We start from the raw sequence: 17,582 nt of genomic DNA, 5'->3' as shown, positions 1-17,582 counted from the left end.
CAGACATGTCAGTCTGTTGGGCTCCAAAGTCCATGCTTTTTCTGCTACAACATGGTGCCTCCCAAGAGAATTATTGTCCCCAGAGAACCTCATGGAGCAAAACAATTGCTCGGTTAATTGTTGGTAATTTTCAACTGATAATAAACTTTTTTTTAAATCAGTGATCTGATTTAGAAGGCAAAACATCATCACCAATTATAACAATTCTGTTTGAAGTTGTTCGCAATTCTGTGTAAAGTTGTTCGCAGTTCAGAAAGAGTCAGGTTAAGGGCGTAGCTAAAACCCAGACACCTGCAGTTTTATCTTCCACACCATACTTCTATGAGTTTCTTCCCAGTTTGGAATCCCGATAGGATTAATGACTTCATCTTACATTAGTATTTGAAGGGTTTTTGTATTCCTGGCTGCCTGTAGAATTGTGACCCATGAATCATTTTACTGGAAATAAAAAACAAAATCAATCTACATATTTCTGTTCTGCTCTATTTGTTATGGTATTTTACAAGTAATGGAGGCTTTATTTCAGAAAAGCAAAAATTTAGGGGTCTGACAGATGATCTAAACAGGCAGATAAATATATTTGAAATGTTATAATTTCATGTAAACTAAAGTCTGTTGACACATTTCCTTGATGTGTTTCAAATGTCTGGTTATACTCCAATATTATAAGACATCTATTTTTTATTGATGAAAAAATTCTAACACATAAACTTCATTCATTTTCATTGTCATCCATTCCAGTAGCTTAACTAATGTAGTTCTTCTGGTTTGGTATTGTCTCAGATGAGACTACTTGAAAGGGTGTAAATAGATATCCAGGTAGACAGACCTGTTTTTAATAGCTTTGTGCTAATGTCCTCATTTGAGGCGAGAGATGTTTGTATATTTGTTTATGGACATAAGGCTAATTCCTCCTTTTCTTCAAAATACATATAAATTTTGCTGGCAACAAATAGAAGATGCAGTGAGAGAAATAGACATACACACACACACACAAACCCTCACAGATGCACTAGAGATGCTTGAGTCTTAAGACAGAACTAAACAAAAACAAAACCTGATACTTGTCATGTTGTCCCAGAAAGTAGATTAGACTGGTTCTTAAAAAGACATGAGTGGTAGTGGATATGGCTCAAATAGTTGAGCTTCCACCTCCCACATAGGAGGTCCTGAGTTCCATTCCCAGTGCCTCCTGAAAAAACAAAAAACTAACAAGCAAAACAAACGAAAAAACCAATTCAGGGAAGCCAGTGTGGCTCAGGGGTCAAGTGCCAGCTTCCCACATACAAAATCCTTTCAATCCCTGGCCCCAGTACCTCAAGGAAAGAAAAAAAACAAAAACAACATGAGTGCTAGAACTGGTACTACTATTTAACTATCATCTTCACTAATTCATGTATGAACTCTGGGCCTCAGTTATTATCTATGAAATGAAAATGCTGAATTACTTTATTTCCAAAGTCCCTTCCATTTTTGTAGATCATGTTTTAGCTAAGTGTTCCCCATTCACAATTCCTGATTGAAAAAAAAAGATATGAACTAATTTAGCACTTGTTACAAAGGAAGCCTCTGGAGTCAGATTACCTGGGTTCAAATTCCATTTCTGGCACCTGACTGTGAGTCTGATCAAATTATTTAGTCTCTATGCCTCAGTTCCCCCATTTGTAAAATGGAGATGATGATAAAGATAAATTTGATGGTTGTTTAAGTAACTATCACCTATGGTATTTGTGAGATTTGAACTAGTTAATACAGTTAAGTATTTAGAATACTGCTTGGTGCACAGTAATATATAGCTCAACCTATGTTTCTTTTTTCATTACTAATATTATTATCGCTTGACTTTGTCTTAGAAAATTCTTCTTTATAACTCTGAAATGGTGGTGATTAACACTTAATTACAATGATATCATTATTAATTTCTGTACTAAGCATAAATCTAGAAAGCTTGGTGTCCTGGAATCTCTTTGAATAGAGCACTGTGCATTTGAATAGAATACTGCAGTGTCATAAATGTTGACCTTAAAGAATATTAACTTAGTTTCAGAGCTTTTCTCCTAAGGCCTACTTCAAAATCTATATTGACATTATTGGATAAACAAACATCTTGATTCCTTAGCACCATTGTAATTGATTTGTAAATACACTAAGCAAATTATAATTCAGGACGACTCAAAACCTCTTTCCTCAAAGGATCCTGAAATTCACAATTTTTAAAACTGTTCTAAAATCATTTGTTCTATTTAATGTTGTCGTGTGTGGCTGGAAAAAGCAGACTTATAAGACAAAGCATGGCATTCTCGAAATATTACGTATGGTGCTCTCATGAGAAAGGGAAGGCTTAGATATGTTTGTCCTATCTTTAAAAGTAGTAAGCATTTAGCATGTGGTACAGGGATCCAGATAATCCAGAAATATCTTTTACAAAAGAGTATCTTTTACAAAGAAAGAAGCTTGGTTTGTAAATATGGTATTATAGAATTCAGTAAAATGAGATTTGTTTTTGTCTCTTGAATTTTAGAGCTTTTGTAAATGATAATAGCAGAAACAGCTTTCTTTAGCAGATGTACAAAAGATTTGCTTTCTTGATCAGGAAATTATTTTCGGCTAACATACCGGCATGCTTGTCTCCTCTAACCTGACTATAAAATCCAAAAATGAAATAAGGGGAAAGGCTGTCATCTTTTACCCCACATGTATAAATAACCCCTTCTGAAAAAACCAGAATTATTAGAGAGTGGGGAATCTTAAATCTTTTGGGATAATTAGGGTAATGTGTCAACACTTTCCACCCCCTAATGTGAGGTATCTTTGGATACATTTTTTAAAATAGCAGTTCATTTTGTCCCTATTTTAGATTTAGCATTTATAAATGTGACAAGTTTCTTTATTTTTTATTTCACATATACCAGATTTTTACAAAAGTACATTATCTAATAGAGAGCTCTCAAAAGCACCCATTATAATCTTGTCTCTTCTGAGTTTTATGAATACTGGCCTCCCATATTTTACTTTTGCTTATGAATATGAATATCAAAGAGTTTATACAGTTGAAACAATTTGCTTTATACCTTTGCTCATATCTGATCACTAATATGAAAAACTTACTGAATGGCCAGAATCTCAACTTAGTTGTAGTCTGGGTATGAATTTTTAAAATTTGATATCTGCGTATGCAATAAAAAAGTGAGTTTTATACAGTTTTGCAAGAGTGATCTCTGGGTAACATATTTGATTTGTTTTGTTTTTTTTATACTAGCCAAATTTTTTTTAATAAGTCTGTATAGAAATTCTTAAATTATTTCTATGTCAGGAAATATCTAAGACTCATCTAAAAATGCTTTCCCTCTTTCACGTCTCATATTACCCACCATCAGAAAGAAATGAAACCTTCAGTTGCGCATAAAGACATCCACCCAGATACTAGAAGAACATCTTACTCATACTCCACCCTGCCCTGCCCTACTGCTTACAAAGCCATAGAAACTGTTTGCAGTAGTTTTTTTCTGCTACTCTATGTCCATATGATAAATAAAATACTGCATTTTATTATTGCATTGTTCCAAAACAGAAGCTGGGCCTTCTTTGAGAAGGAAGAGGCACAACCAAAAACAGAATAAGTGAAGTTTGGGTATAGGTCAGAATAAAATGAATAGAGCTCAAGGCACAGCAGCATACTTCCTAGGTAAAATCAGCAGTTGCAGTTTAGGAAATACAGTAGGGGTTCTCTTCTTGATACCCGTAATTCTTCTGACTGTTGGCACATGAAATTTCATCTAGAAAAGATTGATGATCTCCTAGTTATTGGTCCTGCCTTGTTGAAAATAGCACATGAATAGACTAAATGGCATGCTGGGTAAGCTCATGTTTGAAATCACTTACTTATAACATAAAAATGAATTTCATATTTAACCTTTAAATGGGTTTATTTTTTCAGGATTTTGCAATATGTGTAACATTTTCTTTTTTATATTATAGATTTTATGTATATTTTCTTAATAGAGAAAATTATAAAGCCTGCTATAGCTTCATCTGGCTCTACCACGATACATGATAATGTATCCAGACAACATGTCCACAAGTGGTTTTTATTTTAAATTTATTGACTGTAGCATTCCTTAGACAGAAATATATGTGTCTAAACTCTTAGGAAAGTTGAGTCTTGGAGAGAGTCTAATGAAGGAATGAGATGAACATCTGGATGAAATGATCTTGTCTTTCAGAGTCACTTAATGAACGATGACAATGACAAGTAACAGCTCATTTAGAAAATAGGGAATGAATATGTAGAGTACAATGTAGCATGCCAAAGATCTGGCAATCACACTTCTGACAATAAATAAGGGATTAGAAACAACCTTTTTTTTTTTTTTTTTAAATCCTGGACCATGTTATTTATGTATTGGGCAGAAATTGCTTGAGTGTACTTAGTGGTTTGCCTGTATGTGGAATCTATATCAGCTGCACAACAAACCCACATTCCCTCTCCTAAATTGAGAGATTCACATTTACTGCATTGTGTTACTCCTTTGACATAGGCCTTATTTGACTGCTGGGTTTTTTGACTTGTTGCCCTAAAATGCAAGACAAAAATTGCGTTTATCAAATAAAATTTAAAACCTATCATTTTTTAAAAAGTTTATAAGGTCTAACACATTGTTCAGAAAACATTTCACCAAAAAATTGTACATAATTCAACATGTAATATTTGAAAATAAATGGGAAAAAGTAGGAGCTGGGATGAGTCATCAGCCTTATAGACAAAGTCCAGAGGTTGACAGATTCATGTTTGTTTATAGATTGGTGGGAGGTGAGGGGATGAGAACTGTCCTTATACGAATTCAGCAGTTTGAAAAATTCAGTTGTAATTAAAAGATTTTTCTGTGTGCATTATGCATAAGTCATGGTGATTCAAACAAATGTACTTTTGTGAATTCAGGGAGAGAAAAATCAGTCTCTTCTAGTGATACTCAGAAGTTTTCCTTGAAATGGTAATGAACCTCTTAAAGTAAAAAAGATTTCCCTAACTATAACTGCCAAAAGTAAAATCAGATTCCCATTATTTTTCCAATATTATTCAGCTTAAATTTGAAGGACTATTTGCTTCCTTCTTACCAGTATCACTGTAGAACTGTAAGGCATCATTAGCTATGATGACACTTGACGTTTATGGGACTTAACAAATTGTTCGTAGTGTGGTCACATGGACAATAAATTTTGTCTTATTTTGCAGCATTGGACACCATCCCACCATGGTGATGGCATTCTAAATATATTTGTCAACTCAAATTGTAACTGAGGAAAACTTTAAGAGTTTGTATTTGAAGACTAAAGTGTGACTGTGCCAATTATCAGGTCAGTATCAACCCATCCCCAGGAATATCACTTCCATCCTTAAAGAGGGTACAGTTTTACTATCTTTGATTTATATTTCAGACAAAAATTATTATAACATTCTCTATATTGAGATTAGATTCAAATGTGTAGATGAGCAAAGAACTGTTAAATTTTAATATTTATAAAGGAAAGTTATTAGAATATGCAGAAACAGATCTGTGTTTGTTCTTTAGTTACATAGCTGTCATGCTTTTTTGCCTCCTATATCATATTCGAATTGTATTCACTTCATGGAAACACTAGGCTAAGTGAATTGGTACATAATAGCAAACTGTTCCAGATATTAATATTTGCATACAGAGTAATTTATAAATGTACAGATAACAGGTAAGAATATTATTCTTTATGCATTGACAAACAATAGACTTTTTCTTGCTTAGGCTAGACTGCTTTCTAGCAAAAGTGACTCTGAAGAGTGTTTGAATTTTACTCTTTTATGAGAATGTGTATTTATTACAAAAAGTCAAAAACTTTGATTTGGGTACAATATGATCTAGTTCTGTAAAAATGATCTCTTATTCTTATGTAATTGAATTTCCTAACTAATTATACTTGATTTATAGCCATAGAAGATTAGGATGTAGCCAAGAAGGACTTTAGAGATTATTTTGCCTGTTTTATTTTATTTGTTAAGAAAATCAGGGCTAGAGCAACTGGGTAGTTTTTGCCCCCAAAGTCATAAAGCTATTTAGCGACAGAGCTGAGGTTAAAATTCTGTGCTTCTCCAACTACAGAAATGTTCTTGTATGAACTAGAACAAATGAACATCACTGTTACAAGGTGGTAAGAATATGGAGATGCATGGGAAAAATACAATTAATGTATCTTATGGACTATAGTGAACAACAGTACTGTAATATTGTTGCATCACTGTCAAAAAAGATACTGTATTAATAATATGGGGGAATGGAAAAAATATACCAAAGTACACTATAGACCATAGTTAGTGGTAATAGTCTGATGATGTTCTTGGTAATATATAACAGCAATGTAATATGTTGGTAGAGAAGTGTTGTATGGAAATTCTTCACATAGTGCATGACTGTTTTGTAAGTTCACAACTTCTCTAATAAAATATATATATATATATATTAAATTTATACCCCCCGCCCCCAGATGGTTCTGTCTGCCCTTTGTTTGCTTGCCTTCTCCAGAAGGCACTGGGAACCGAACCCAGGACCTCCCACATGGGCGGCAAGAACCCAGTGGTCTGGGCCACATCTGCTCCCTGCAGGCTGCTGGCTTGTGGGATCTGCTCATTTAGGCGTCTGCTCTTTGCAGCAGATGTGGGGTCTAGCTCATTGCAGCAGGTGTAGCGTCTGTTTATCTTCTTTAAAAGGCACCGGGACCCAAACCTGGGATCTCCTGTGTGGTAGTTGGGTGCCCAACTGGCTGAGCCACATCCACTTCCCTATATATGTATGTATATGTATATGTATATATGTGTATATATATATATATGTGGTTTTTTTAAAAAGAAATGTAAGGCAAAAAAAAGAAAATTCTTTACTTCTCAATCCAATCCATTATTTTTTACTCATATCACACTGCTGCTTTAAGCCACAGATTTGGATCTCTAAGAATATCTGAAGACTATAGAGGTGTTGAAGAAAAAAGTAATATGTAAAGAAGTCTATCATTTTTTAGATCTGTTCCTATGTTCTTGATTGTCACTTGTTTGACCAGTTGATTTGATCATTGTAGTTGGTATTTCAGAAGTACCCTTACCATATGCCCGTTATTCTGCTTGATGTCATGGGAGGGGAAAGGAAAGACATAAACAGTTTTCTTCTACCTCCATCTCTCTGAGAGAGATAATAACATGAAACCACTAGGAGAGGGAGGAGGCTCCTCTGAACAGTGTATCTCAGCTGATGTTTAAATTCCTCAGCAAGCTTCACTCCAGAGTGCTCTCACCACTCTTCATTGGTGGTTCCCACCTAGCAGAGAGCAGCTGAGGTCATTGGTCTTGGCCACCTCCAATTTTGGTAATGCCTTTCTTAGAATTCTTTCAGAAAAACGAGAGAGGATAGTAGTTATAAATAATTAAACTGTTGGAACAACTCTGCGAATTAGGTATCCTCCCCTTTCGCAGATAAGAAAACTGAGGATCAGAAAACTTGCCCAAAGTCACACATTTGAGAACATACAGACCTGGAATCCATCTGACAACAAAGCCACGTGCTCTTTCCAAAACACCGCCTTGTATTAAACTTAGTCTTATTAGGGTTCTTTTTAATTATTTTTTTTTCCTTCCAAGAACTTTAAATACTTTTCAGACATTATATCTAATTAATCCCCACAACAACACTTTAAGGTAAGTATTACTCCCATTTTACAAGGGAGGGTGACTGAAGCATAGAGAGATTAAGTGACTTGCCCAAAATCACATAGTTAAATCCACTGAAGAGCAAGAACCTGAGCACCGTAGCTTCCCAGCTCCCAGGTAAGAACTTCATGAGAGAATCTTTAATGAAGTGTCTTGAAAGAAAGTATCAAGAGTAGTATGTTATGAAAGTGAAGTCTTCCTTCTTGCCATCAAGGAAAGAAAACACCCAATGCTGAAACCAGTGCTGATGGTCAGAGGTGGCAAGACCCAGAGCGCCACACCTTCTTCTTTCTCTTTCTGAAGGCCCCGCAGCTCCTGTCTTAAGTAATCTTCTAAAGGCGAAATTTCCAAGACTGAGGCCATGTGACCTAGAAGTGGAACTGAATTTAGAGTATTTACTTTGTTAAGATCTTAAAATTAGTTTTTATTTTTAAAGTAACTATTGTGAGACATGTCTCCAACTAAAGTGAAAATCAGTTACTAGTCGCTAAAATTCACTAGTTAGAAATTTAGCAGTTAGACCTGGCATTACATTGAGCATATTTTACTATGTGGTGAAAGATCTGTACAGTATGTCCTGGAACGCAGTCTAACAACACAGTGAAGTATGCGTTTTCTACATGTTCTCCTTCACTTAGAGGCAGTGGCTCTGGAAGAAATCAATGACTCTTTTGTGTGCCTCTTAAAATTTAATGTGCTCATAAGAGTTGGGAATTACTGGAGAGTGTGTGAACTAGTCATGTTGGTATTCATTTTAAAGAAAACTATTATGAGAGTGGCAATTTGGAAGTAAAAAGCAGGAGAGGGAAAATAGCATTTGCTTTACTGTGGAAGTTATAAAATGTATCTTACCATACACAGTAGTCAGAAGACCCTTTAAAGGTCTAACTTCTGCCTGTGGATGGTTTGTGAGAAATTAATCTTGAGGAGAAGATTGAGTTTGTGCCACACACCTTGCCATTTACCATGTTTCAAAAGGTACAAGGCCACTTTAGATGAAATGTATGCTTTATTAGTATGTATCAATAAAATTGATTTGTTTTTTTTTAAAAAGGTACAAGTCTTCATAGAAATGTGAATTCTTTAAGTAAATGTAGTTTGTAGTAACTTAGCTAATTAGGATGCTTAAACAATATATTTTAAGAAGTTATTTGAAAGTATATTTGCATATGGTTGCATTTTAGTCTATTTGACTTTACAAAATATAAATGTTGTGATAGATGTTCTATGTCAAAATAGACAATTTAAAAGAAAATGTCTTCCCTACTTCCACCAAATTTCGTTTCAGCCGATTTAAGAGGAATGCCAGAACGTTCTACGTTCAGTTTTGGGATTTGGGTTTTCTAAAACTGGAAATTCTTTTCATGGTCTACCAGTTAAAAAATATATATATATATTTTTTTACTACAGAAGTTTGAACTTATAAAACAGTCATGCACATGTGTGGAATTCCCATACAACACCCCACACCATTTGTTACAGATTATGAGATAATATCAGACTGTTACCACTAACTATGGTCCATAGCGTACATTTGACATGTTTTTTCCATACCCCCCTATTATTAACATATTACATCTTTGGCACTGATGCAAGAATATTACAGTATTGCTGTTAACTATAGTTCTTAGGTTACATTAATTATATTTTTCCCATGCTTCTCCACATTTCCACCACCCTGCAATAGTGACATATATTCGTTCTAGTTCACAGAAGGACAGTATATATTTGTACTATTAACATGACCTCCCAATTTTTCAATGTAATAATATTCATTGTAGCACAACTTTACCTGAACGTCCAATGAACAAAATTAGTAATTAATTCTTTCCCAGACCTTCAAGGCTGTTCGTTTGTAAATATGCCCTCAGGAAAAATGACGAAAAATTTATCTTTGTTAGTGGTGATGAAATTAAAAAATTAAAGTGAATTTTATATTGTTACACTCAGTTTGTTATTAACACCAGAAAGCTATTGTTACCTATTTAATTGTAGCCATTTACTTTCTTAAAGCATTTTATACTGCAGCTGTTGCTCTTTTCTTGTCTGTCTCTCCTTTTTTCTTCAATTTTGTTAAATTAACCCTGTTTTTTGGAGATTGTCTGAGCATTTGTTCTTGTTTTAGGCTTTCAGGATGAATCTGGAAAAACTCAGCAAGCCTGAACTCCTGACACTATTCAGTATTCTTGAAGGAGAGCTTGAAGCAAGGGACCTTGTTATAGAAGCTTTAAAGGTATGTTAACAGAAAAAAAGTCATGATTTGAAATTCATTTCAGTGATAGTGATTATTTAACTAGGGGTATTTCTGTAGTCCCCATTGAAGTTAGTGGCCTGGGTGTACACATGGATACTTGTTATTGGAAGCCACCCACGTAGCATGGTTTTTATAGACAATGGCAAAGCCTTTTTGCACCCAAAATAGTCCCTTTAGTATCTCTGCCTGAGGTCTAGAATTTGAACTTTAATTGTTTAGGTTAGTGGACCTTAGCTATTTTTTAATTCTGACCTATTTGAAAATTTGTTAAGGTCCACTTCCTAAAAATATACACACACACACACATACATACAAAATATGAGAAAAGGCCATTCATGTAATCCCTGGACCCTAACTTAAGAATTGTTACCTTGGTTTAAGTATTTTATATGTTAAAATGCAAGGGGGGCAAAACTCCTTTCAAGTGCCATGAGTCCTTCACACCTTGATCGAAATATCTCCCAGGCTGTCTGAGAGCAGATTCAGAAAGAGGAAGAAAAGATACTAGAGATATCTATGAGTAGTAGGACGATGATATCTCCAAATGGGGGCGGGGGGGGGGGGGTGGCGGGAAAGGCCAAAGAAAGTGAGACTTGGGCATGCTGAGCAAAGCATATATCCTGCAAAGTGCGAGGTCTAAATATCTAGGAAGATTTTTAAAGTTTAAAATATCAGTTAGAGGTTATATTGGTGGACATCTAAAGTTCATCAGTTAAAAAGTTTATGAAGTGCTTTAATACATTTTTCAAAATTATCCAGGCTTTTATTAAATAAAAGAGATAGGTGTATTAATATTTCCTGTATATTTATATGACGCTGCTTTGTTGCTATTTTTTTATAGCAACAAAGATCATTTTCTCATTGCCATTCTAGGAGGCTTAGAGAATCAGTGATTTCCTCAGTAGTCAACAATAACCACTCAAAAGAGTTCATACCAAAAGCTACATCTTTTCTCTTCCTTAGCTTTTCTTCTTTTTCCTTTCCCAAGCTGATTTAGAGTCAGTGTTTTCATTTAGTCATGTTTGGGTGATCTTTTTTTTTTTCTTACTCTGAAATTATAATTGCAATAAAAATAAAGTCTGAACCTATATATTTCTATAAGCTGTTTGTCAAGAGTGATGTATTAATTTGTATCTTTTAAGGCTTACTGAAAACGACTGACAGTCTATCTATTTAGATATACCTTAGGGTAATTAATCATTGAAAACTATTTCTTTTTTGTTCTACCTTATAATTTAATAATAAGTAATCTCATGGTGATAAGTAGTCTTCAGTGGTTTCATTTCTTTAAAGTACACAAAGCAGTTCCCTTCTGACATGGGGATGTCAGTCTGTCTTCTTTCCTTCCTTTCCCTTCCTCTTTTGTTCTTGTTTTGCATGGCTTTTCCTAGGGAGCCTGAGGCTTCGACGCATGCCTGTGCACATCGGATAATGTCCATTGCCTGAGACTTTGTCATGCCACTAAGATAACTGTGTAACCTTGGTTAAATCATTCAGTCTGTCAGGAGCCAAGCTCCCTTGTCTGTAATAAGAGTAAATTATTAATAACTAATATTTGTGGGTAATACTTTGCAGCTTTCATGCATTGCAATAACCTTTGTGGAATTCATTCCTTCTTTTCCCTTTATGTATGATCAATGCGTATCATGTACCCCATGTCCAAGGAGCAGTCAGTAGTTGCCACATATTTGAATGGCTATTTCTAGTGTGTCCTCAGCAGTGCCTTATTTTTTAATGACTCCTCTGCCCACACACATGTATATTACATAAAGTGTTCACTACAGGTGATGGTTTATTTCTGCCATTCCACAGGCCTTCCCCTTTTGTCGTTATTGGTGATTTCTTTTCCCTTCCCTGTAATTCCTCGAAAACCCTATTCTTTGTCTTGTAAGCTCGTTCTGTTACCAGCAGTTCAGCAGTTCTTACCTGCTTAAACCCAGAGCATCCACCCATTTCTTATCCCATGTTTTTCTGATTAGTGAAGACATTGGGGAAAGGGGTACATTCCCTCCTAATCCTCACCTCTCATGCCTGTTGTGATTTCCACTGCCTTCCCCGGGTTCTCACCTGAGACCCCTGTCTCCCCTCTCCAGAAGAGTTAGCGGCAGGGCTTAGAACTGGAAGGGTTCCACTACTTGAGCTGAAAGAGGAAAAGGCTTTGTTCATGGTGACCCCCTTTAGAACTCAGAAAACCTTTTCCAGGAGCACCATTATTATAAATAGCAATTATGTTTTATAAAACTACAATAGTTTGGCAATGCATGTTGTAGACTAACCTAAGAATCCACCCCCATTTGCATTGGGACTCTAGGAAGCAGTTTCTCATAAATATCACCAGTTGACTTACACAAAAACTTGTGAGCCTCAGCCCATTCATAATTGGGGTGGGAGTGAGGGGATTACTGCCTCTAATGGAAAAATCAGGATGACCTCATTTTATCTTCTATAGTTTTACCAATATAACCTCTCTGCTTTTTAGCCACTGAAAAACCATATAAAACTATAAAGCTATATGTGTCTCTTTTTCTTATCATTAAATCCTCAGCACCTAGCATAGTACTAGAACATATAGATGCTCCATAAATATTTCGTGAACAATGAAAAGATTGTGCCATTGTGGTGTTGCTTTAAAAGGTTACTATAATACTTCAAAGTGAGTGTTGTGAATTATTAAATGTTATGTGCTCTGCAACATACTGCCTTCTGGTTTTAGTGTTAACAGATGCTTAGGTGGATATAGCACATGTTTTCTTAAAATTTATTTTTTCTGCATGAATCCAATTTTAGTTATCAAAGGCAGCTTCTGACAAGTTGAAAGAGAGCAGCTTGAGAAGCAAGAGCCATAATTAAGGAAGTGTTTTGATATAAGACACCATTCAGAAGTCAGGCACAAGTGCTGTATTTAGTCTGTGCATGCTGCCTGTAGGTGATAAAGTTCCTTTTTGAGGCTTAAACTGCATGCAGTTTAGGTGAAATGTATAGCTTCACCAGAAGTGACACATCTTTAAACGATCTATTGTTAGATAGAGTAAGTGGCAACTGGTTCAAAACTGTCCAATTAGAAGAGCAACTGCCATACACAAATCTTTAAGTTGAAATGAAATTTCATTTTATTTGTGGAGTAGTTTTTTGTTTGTCTGTTTTGGTTCTGTAAATATATGAAGATTTTGCTATATCATTTCTGTAGCTCTTTCTTAACAACAACCATGACTTTTTGGACTAATAAGGCAGCTTACTAATTTTCTTCCTTCTAGTTTAGTATTCTTTCCTAATTCATGCTCAGGGGTAGTTCGAAAAGGTTTTGGTCTTTGTCCCAAATTACTATGACCCATTTTTCCTTTCTCCTTCAGTAAAGAAGCTTATCTTTTTTTCTCTCTTTACTTTCAAAAATGATTTCTCTGGACATAAAATTTATTCTTTAAACTTGTAACTCTGAATCAACCCATATGGTACACTGATGTTTCCAAATAAATAGTGGGTCAGACTGGTAAGGTTGGATTTATGTGGGGAAATATTATAAAGTCACCGTAGTTTGTAAGTGGAGCATACCCTTAAAGTTATAAAATGGCTTCATTCATTTTCCTAAATTTCTTCAGAGTGCCAGATTTCATTTATACCCTTCAAGATTCCCCATACTTAAATTCTCTTTCTATCTGTCTTCCTCTTCTTTTGCAGCCAAAACATATTTGGCATAGAACTTGGGAAGCCAATAGAAAATAATGTAATAGTCAGGCTCTTCTATATTTGCAGTCTAATTGCTACAGAGGCTAATTATACTATATATGGTCATAATGAATTTTATGTTATTTTCTTGTTTAGAAAGGATCATGTCAGAGATAAACATTCTCTTTCCCTGTGACCACTTTATTTTCATGAATGAGGATGCTATTGGGATCTCTCCCACAATGAAAGCAAATTACATTGCCCATGAACTGTCAGGGGGCAAGAGTCGGGTGACCACACAGTTCGGCTAGAAATCCTCAGCTCATAAATTCCCAGTAGGTCTAGGAAGTGACTTCCTAGTATGGTCTGTGATTGCTTCAGAGGAATACAAGGGAACCTTATTCAATAGCCATTGTAAAAATCTGGAAAAGAAAATAGATTTGATTGCTAATTAAAAAATTAGTTTGTTTTTTTTTAGTCTTCCAAATCAGTTTTATTAGGTCTGCATGTATTAGATATGGTACAAAGCCATACAGCTATGACTAAATGGAATCTTTCCTGCATTTATTAGTATTGTTTTATTTGAAAACATTCCTTAATTTGCTTATACAATGATAAATTTGTAAAGATTTAGTAGAATTAACTTAAGCATTCTTAAATTCCTTTCCACTAATGCCTCAATCATAAAACCAGGTATGACTCTTTTAAACCCTAGGCTAAAACTTTGTTATTTTTGGCCAAAGGCCATTGCAAAACTCCCCAGGCAGGAAGATTTTACAGGCAAAAATGTTGTAGACAGGACAAGTTTAGAAATATTTTTGGAGTATGAAACTATGTAATATGTCTCTCTATTGATTTGACTGTTGTGAATCTTTTTAAGCATCAAGAGCAAAAACAAAAAATTCCAAATGTTACATATATATATTGCATTGAGACAATAAATGATTTACTTTTGCTGAAAATACTCTTTAATAATAGTTATAATTATATCACCAATGATCATATGGCAATGCCAGGTACATATAGCAAAATATAAGTTTTCATGGAATGTGGTGTGGCTCAAGAATTTCTCAAATATATGATTACTGTTGACATCTGCTTTTGGTCATGGCATTGTGCCTCTTACTGAAGCAGATTATTACAAAAGCTGGTCTGAGATGAAGAAAGTAAAATCGAACCAAACAATCACCATATATTTTCCTATGCTAGTCAGCCTTAGAGTGCTTACATTAAAAAAATAAATATCAGGTATTAGCTTGCTTTGATAACAGATCTATGTCTTAAATAGACTCACTGTTGAAGCATTCTTTGGCACCCATAAGCCTAGATCTAACAATTCTTAGGCCAAAAATTATCCCATCTTTATGGGTAAGTTTTAGGACAAACTTTGAGGGTTGGGATGGGTAATTTAGATCTTTGATGAAGATGACATGAGCTTAGGCTATAACAGAGAAGCCCAATTTCTGCCTAAATAAGAAGGTGATATATTAGGAACCAAACATTTTATATTTAGGGAATTGGATTATAAGATTTCTAGATTTACATTCATAACCTTTATAATGAAATGTATTTTAGACGAAAATAAGTGGCCATATCTTAGTGTGTTTTTTATAGTTGGATTGGCTGATGATTTTTATTCCTACTCTAAGTTCAGTTCACACATGAAATCCTGGCTTTTAAAACATGAAACATAAGGATCATTACTAGGCACTCATCTTAAAACTGTCATCCAGGCCATCCAATTAATTGCATAACTTAAGAATATAAACTTTCAAATCAGACAGACCTAGATTTGAGCTCTGCCACTTAAGTGTTTTGTGGTCTTAGAGACGTGATTTTACTCTATAATCTGTATTTGTCAGTTGTATAGTTATTGTGAGGACTAAAGGAGATAGCAAATGCTGATTGAGATGTTCACTCATTTACCATTAGTTATTATTTTAGGACATAGGCTTCAATGTCCATCCATTTAGAAACGAGAGTTCTTCATAAAGCCAGAAATACTCACGCTGTGCCCTTGTTTGTAAGGAAGATGAGAGTTCTTACTTCTCAAGGAAATGTTTGTTGTTATCAGCGGGGCTTGCACTGATAATTGATGGTTTTGAGTTGATCATCCCCACCCCTACAACCAAAAGCTTGTACTTTGAGACAGCCGGCAAGGGTAAGGTGTGCTCTAGAGCATGGAACAGGTTTTGTTATAGTCCTCTCTCTCTAGCGAAAACAGGAAATAAAAGGATAGTGTGGAAAACTTTTTAGCAGAATTGATCTTTCCCATTGATTTGTTTATTCTTCTAGTGTTGTTTGATTTGGCATATTATTATTATGTTTTGTTCCCAACAATAAACTGCATATATTTAAAGAGTACAAATTGGTAAGTTTTGATGTATGTACACATCCATGAAACCCTTACCGCAAACCTATCTATCAACTCTCAAATTTTCCTCATGTCCCTTTGCAACCCCTCTTGCCCAACCTCCCCTACTCCTTCCCACCTGCCCTCAAACCGCTTATCTGCTTTCTGTCACTAGAGATTAGTTTTACATTTTCTAGAATTTTAAATAAATGGAATCTACATTTTTTCTGTAAAAATGTATGCTCTTTCATTTAGCATAATTATTTTGATGTTCATCTATGTTGTTGTTTGTATTGATAGTTCATTCCTTTTTATTGCTGAGTAGTGTTCTATTGAATGGATATCCCACAGTTTGTTTATCCATTTACCTGTTGATGAACGTTTGGATTATTTCCGGTTTTGGACTGTTGGTGAACATTTGGGTTGTTTTCAGTTTTGGACTATCACAGATAAAGCTGCTGTGTACATATCCAGGCCTTTCTGTCAACATAAGCTTTCATTTCATTTGGATAAATACCTAAGAATGGAATGGCTGTATCATATGATATGTATGTTTAACTCTTTAAAGAACTACCAAACTGTTTTCCATATAAATAGTTGTAAAATAGGTGTATTATTTTACATTCTCACCAGCAGTGTATGAGGGTTCAGTTCTACATCTTCACCGACAGTTGGTGTGGACAGTCTTTTAATTTTAGCCATTCTAATAGGTATGTAATATTTCATTGCAGTTTTAATTTGCATTTCCCTGTTAACTAATGATGTTGAACATCTTTTCTTGTGCTTATTTGCCATCCATATTTTAGGGTTTTTTTTTAAAGATTTCATTTTTATTTATCCCCCCTCCCCCCCTCCGTTGTCTGCTCTCTGTGTCCATTCACTGTGTGTTCTGTTCCTCTTGCATTCTTGGCGGCACTGGGAATCTGTGTCTCTTTTTGTTGCATCTTCTTGCTGTATCAGCTCTCGGTGTGTGTGGTGCCACTCCTGGGCGGGCTGCACTTTTTTTGCACAGGGTAGCTCAGTGCAGGGTGCACTCGTGTGGTTCCCCTACACAGGTGACCCTCCTCCATGGCACAGCACTCATTGCATGTGGCAGTGCTGCCTGTGGGCCAACTCACCACACAGGCCAGAAGGCCCTGGGTTTGAACCCTGGACATCCCATATTATAGACAGACGCTCTATCAGTTGAGCCACATCTGCTTCCCTGTATTGTTTTCATTTGTGAAGAATCCATTTGAATCTTTTGCCCATTTTTTAAGATATAATAAACTTTATTTTTAAAGAGGTTTTAGATTACAGGAAAGTTACATCAAAAGTATAAGGGATTCCCATGTTACTCCCCCACCCAGATCTTCCCCTATTAATAACATCTTACAATTGTGTAGTATATTTTTAAAATTAATGAATAACTATTTGAAGCATTGCTACTAACCAAGGTCTGTAGTTTACATTGTGGTTTACACTTAATTCTAATGCCCTAAAAATGCCCTATGTTCCAGCTATTATTCCCTCCCCCTGCCTATTTTTAAAATTGAGCTATTTGTTTTCTCATTACAGAGCTTGGAGAGTTCCTTATATATCTGAAT

At 35.2% G+C, this 17,582-nt stretch overlaps 1 protein-coding gene across 2 annotated transcripts in view; it reads left to right on the top strand.

Annotated features, from left to right (window-relative positions):
* CTTNBP2NL (CTTNBP2 N-terminal like) overlaps positions 1–17,582 on the top strand; it is a 65,919-nt gene that overhangs the window by 6,161 nt on the left and 42,176 nt on the right. For both annotated transcript variants that reach the window (XM_004473608.4, XM_058303032.1), the window contains 2 exons: positions 5,234–5,355; positions 9,852–9,959. In XM_004473608.4, coding sequence (XP_004473665.1) covers positions 9,861–9,959 — 99 coding nt within the window. In that variant the 5' untranslated portion in view covers positions 5,234–5,355; positions 9,852–9,860. The remainder of the gene's footprint in view (positions 1–5,233; positions 5,356–9,851; positions 9,960–17,582) is intronic.

This window comes from Dasypus novemcinctus, chromosome 9, assembly GCF_030445035.2.
Source record: "Dasypus novemcinctus isolate mDasNov1 chromosome 9, mDasNov1.1.hap2, whole genome shotgun sequence".
In the NCBI taxonomy this organism is placed as follows: Eukaryota; Metazoa; Chordata; class Mammalia; order Cingulata; family Dasypodidae; genus Dasypus; species Dasypus novemcinctus.
This window is presented reverse-complemented; position numbering and strand designations above follow the sequence as displayed.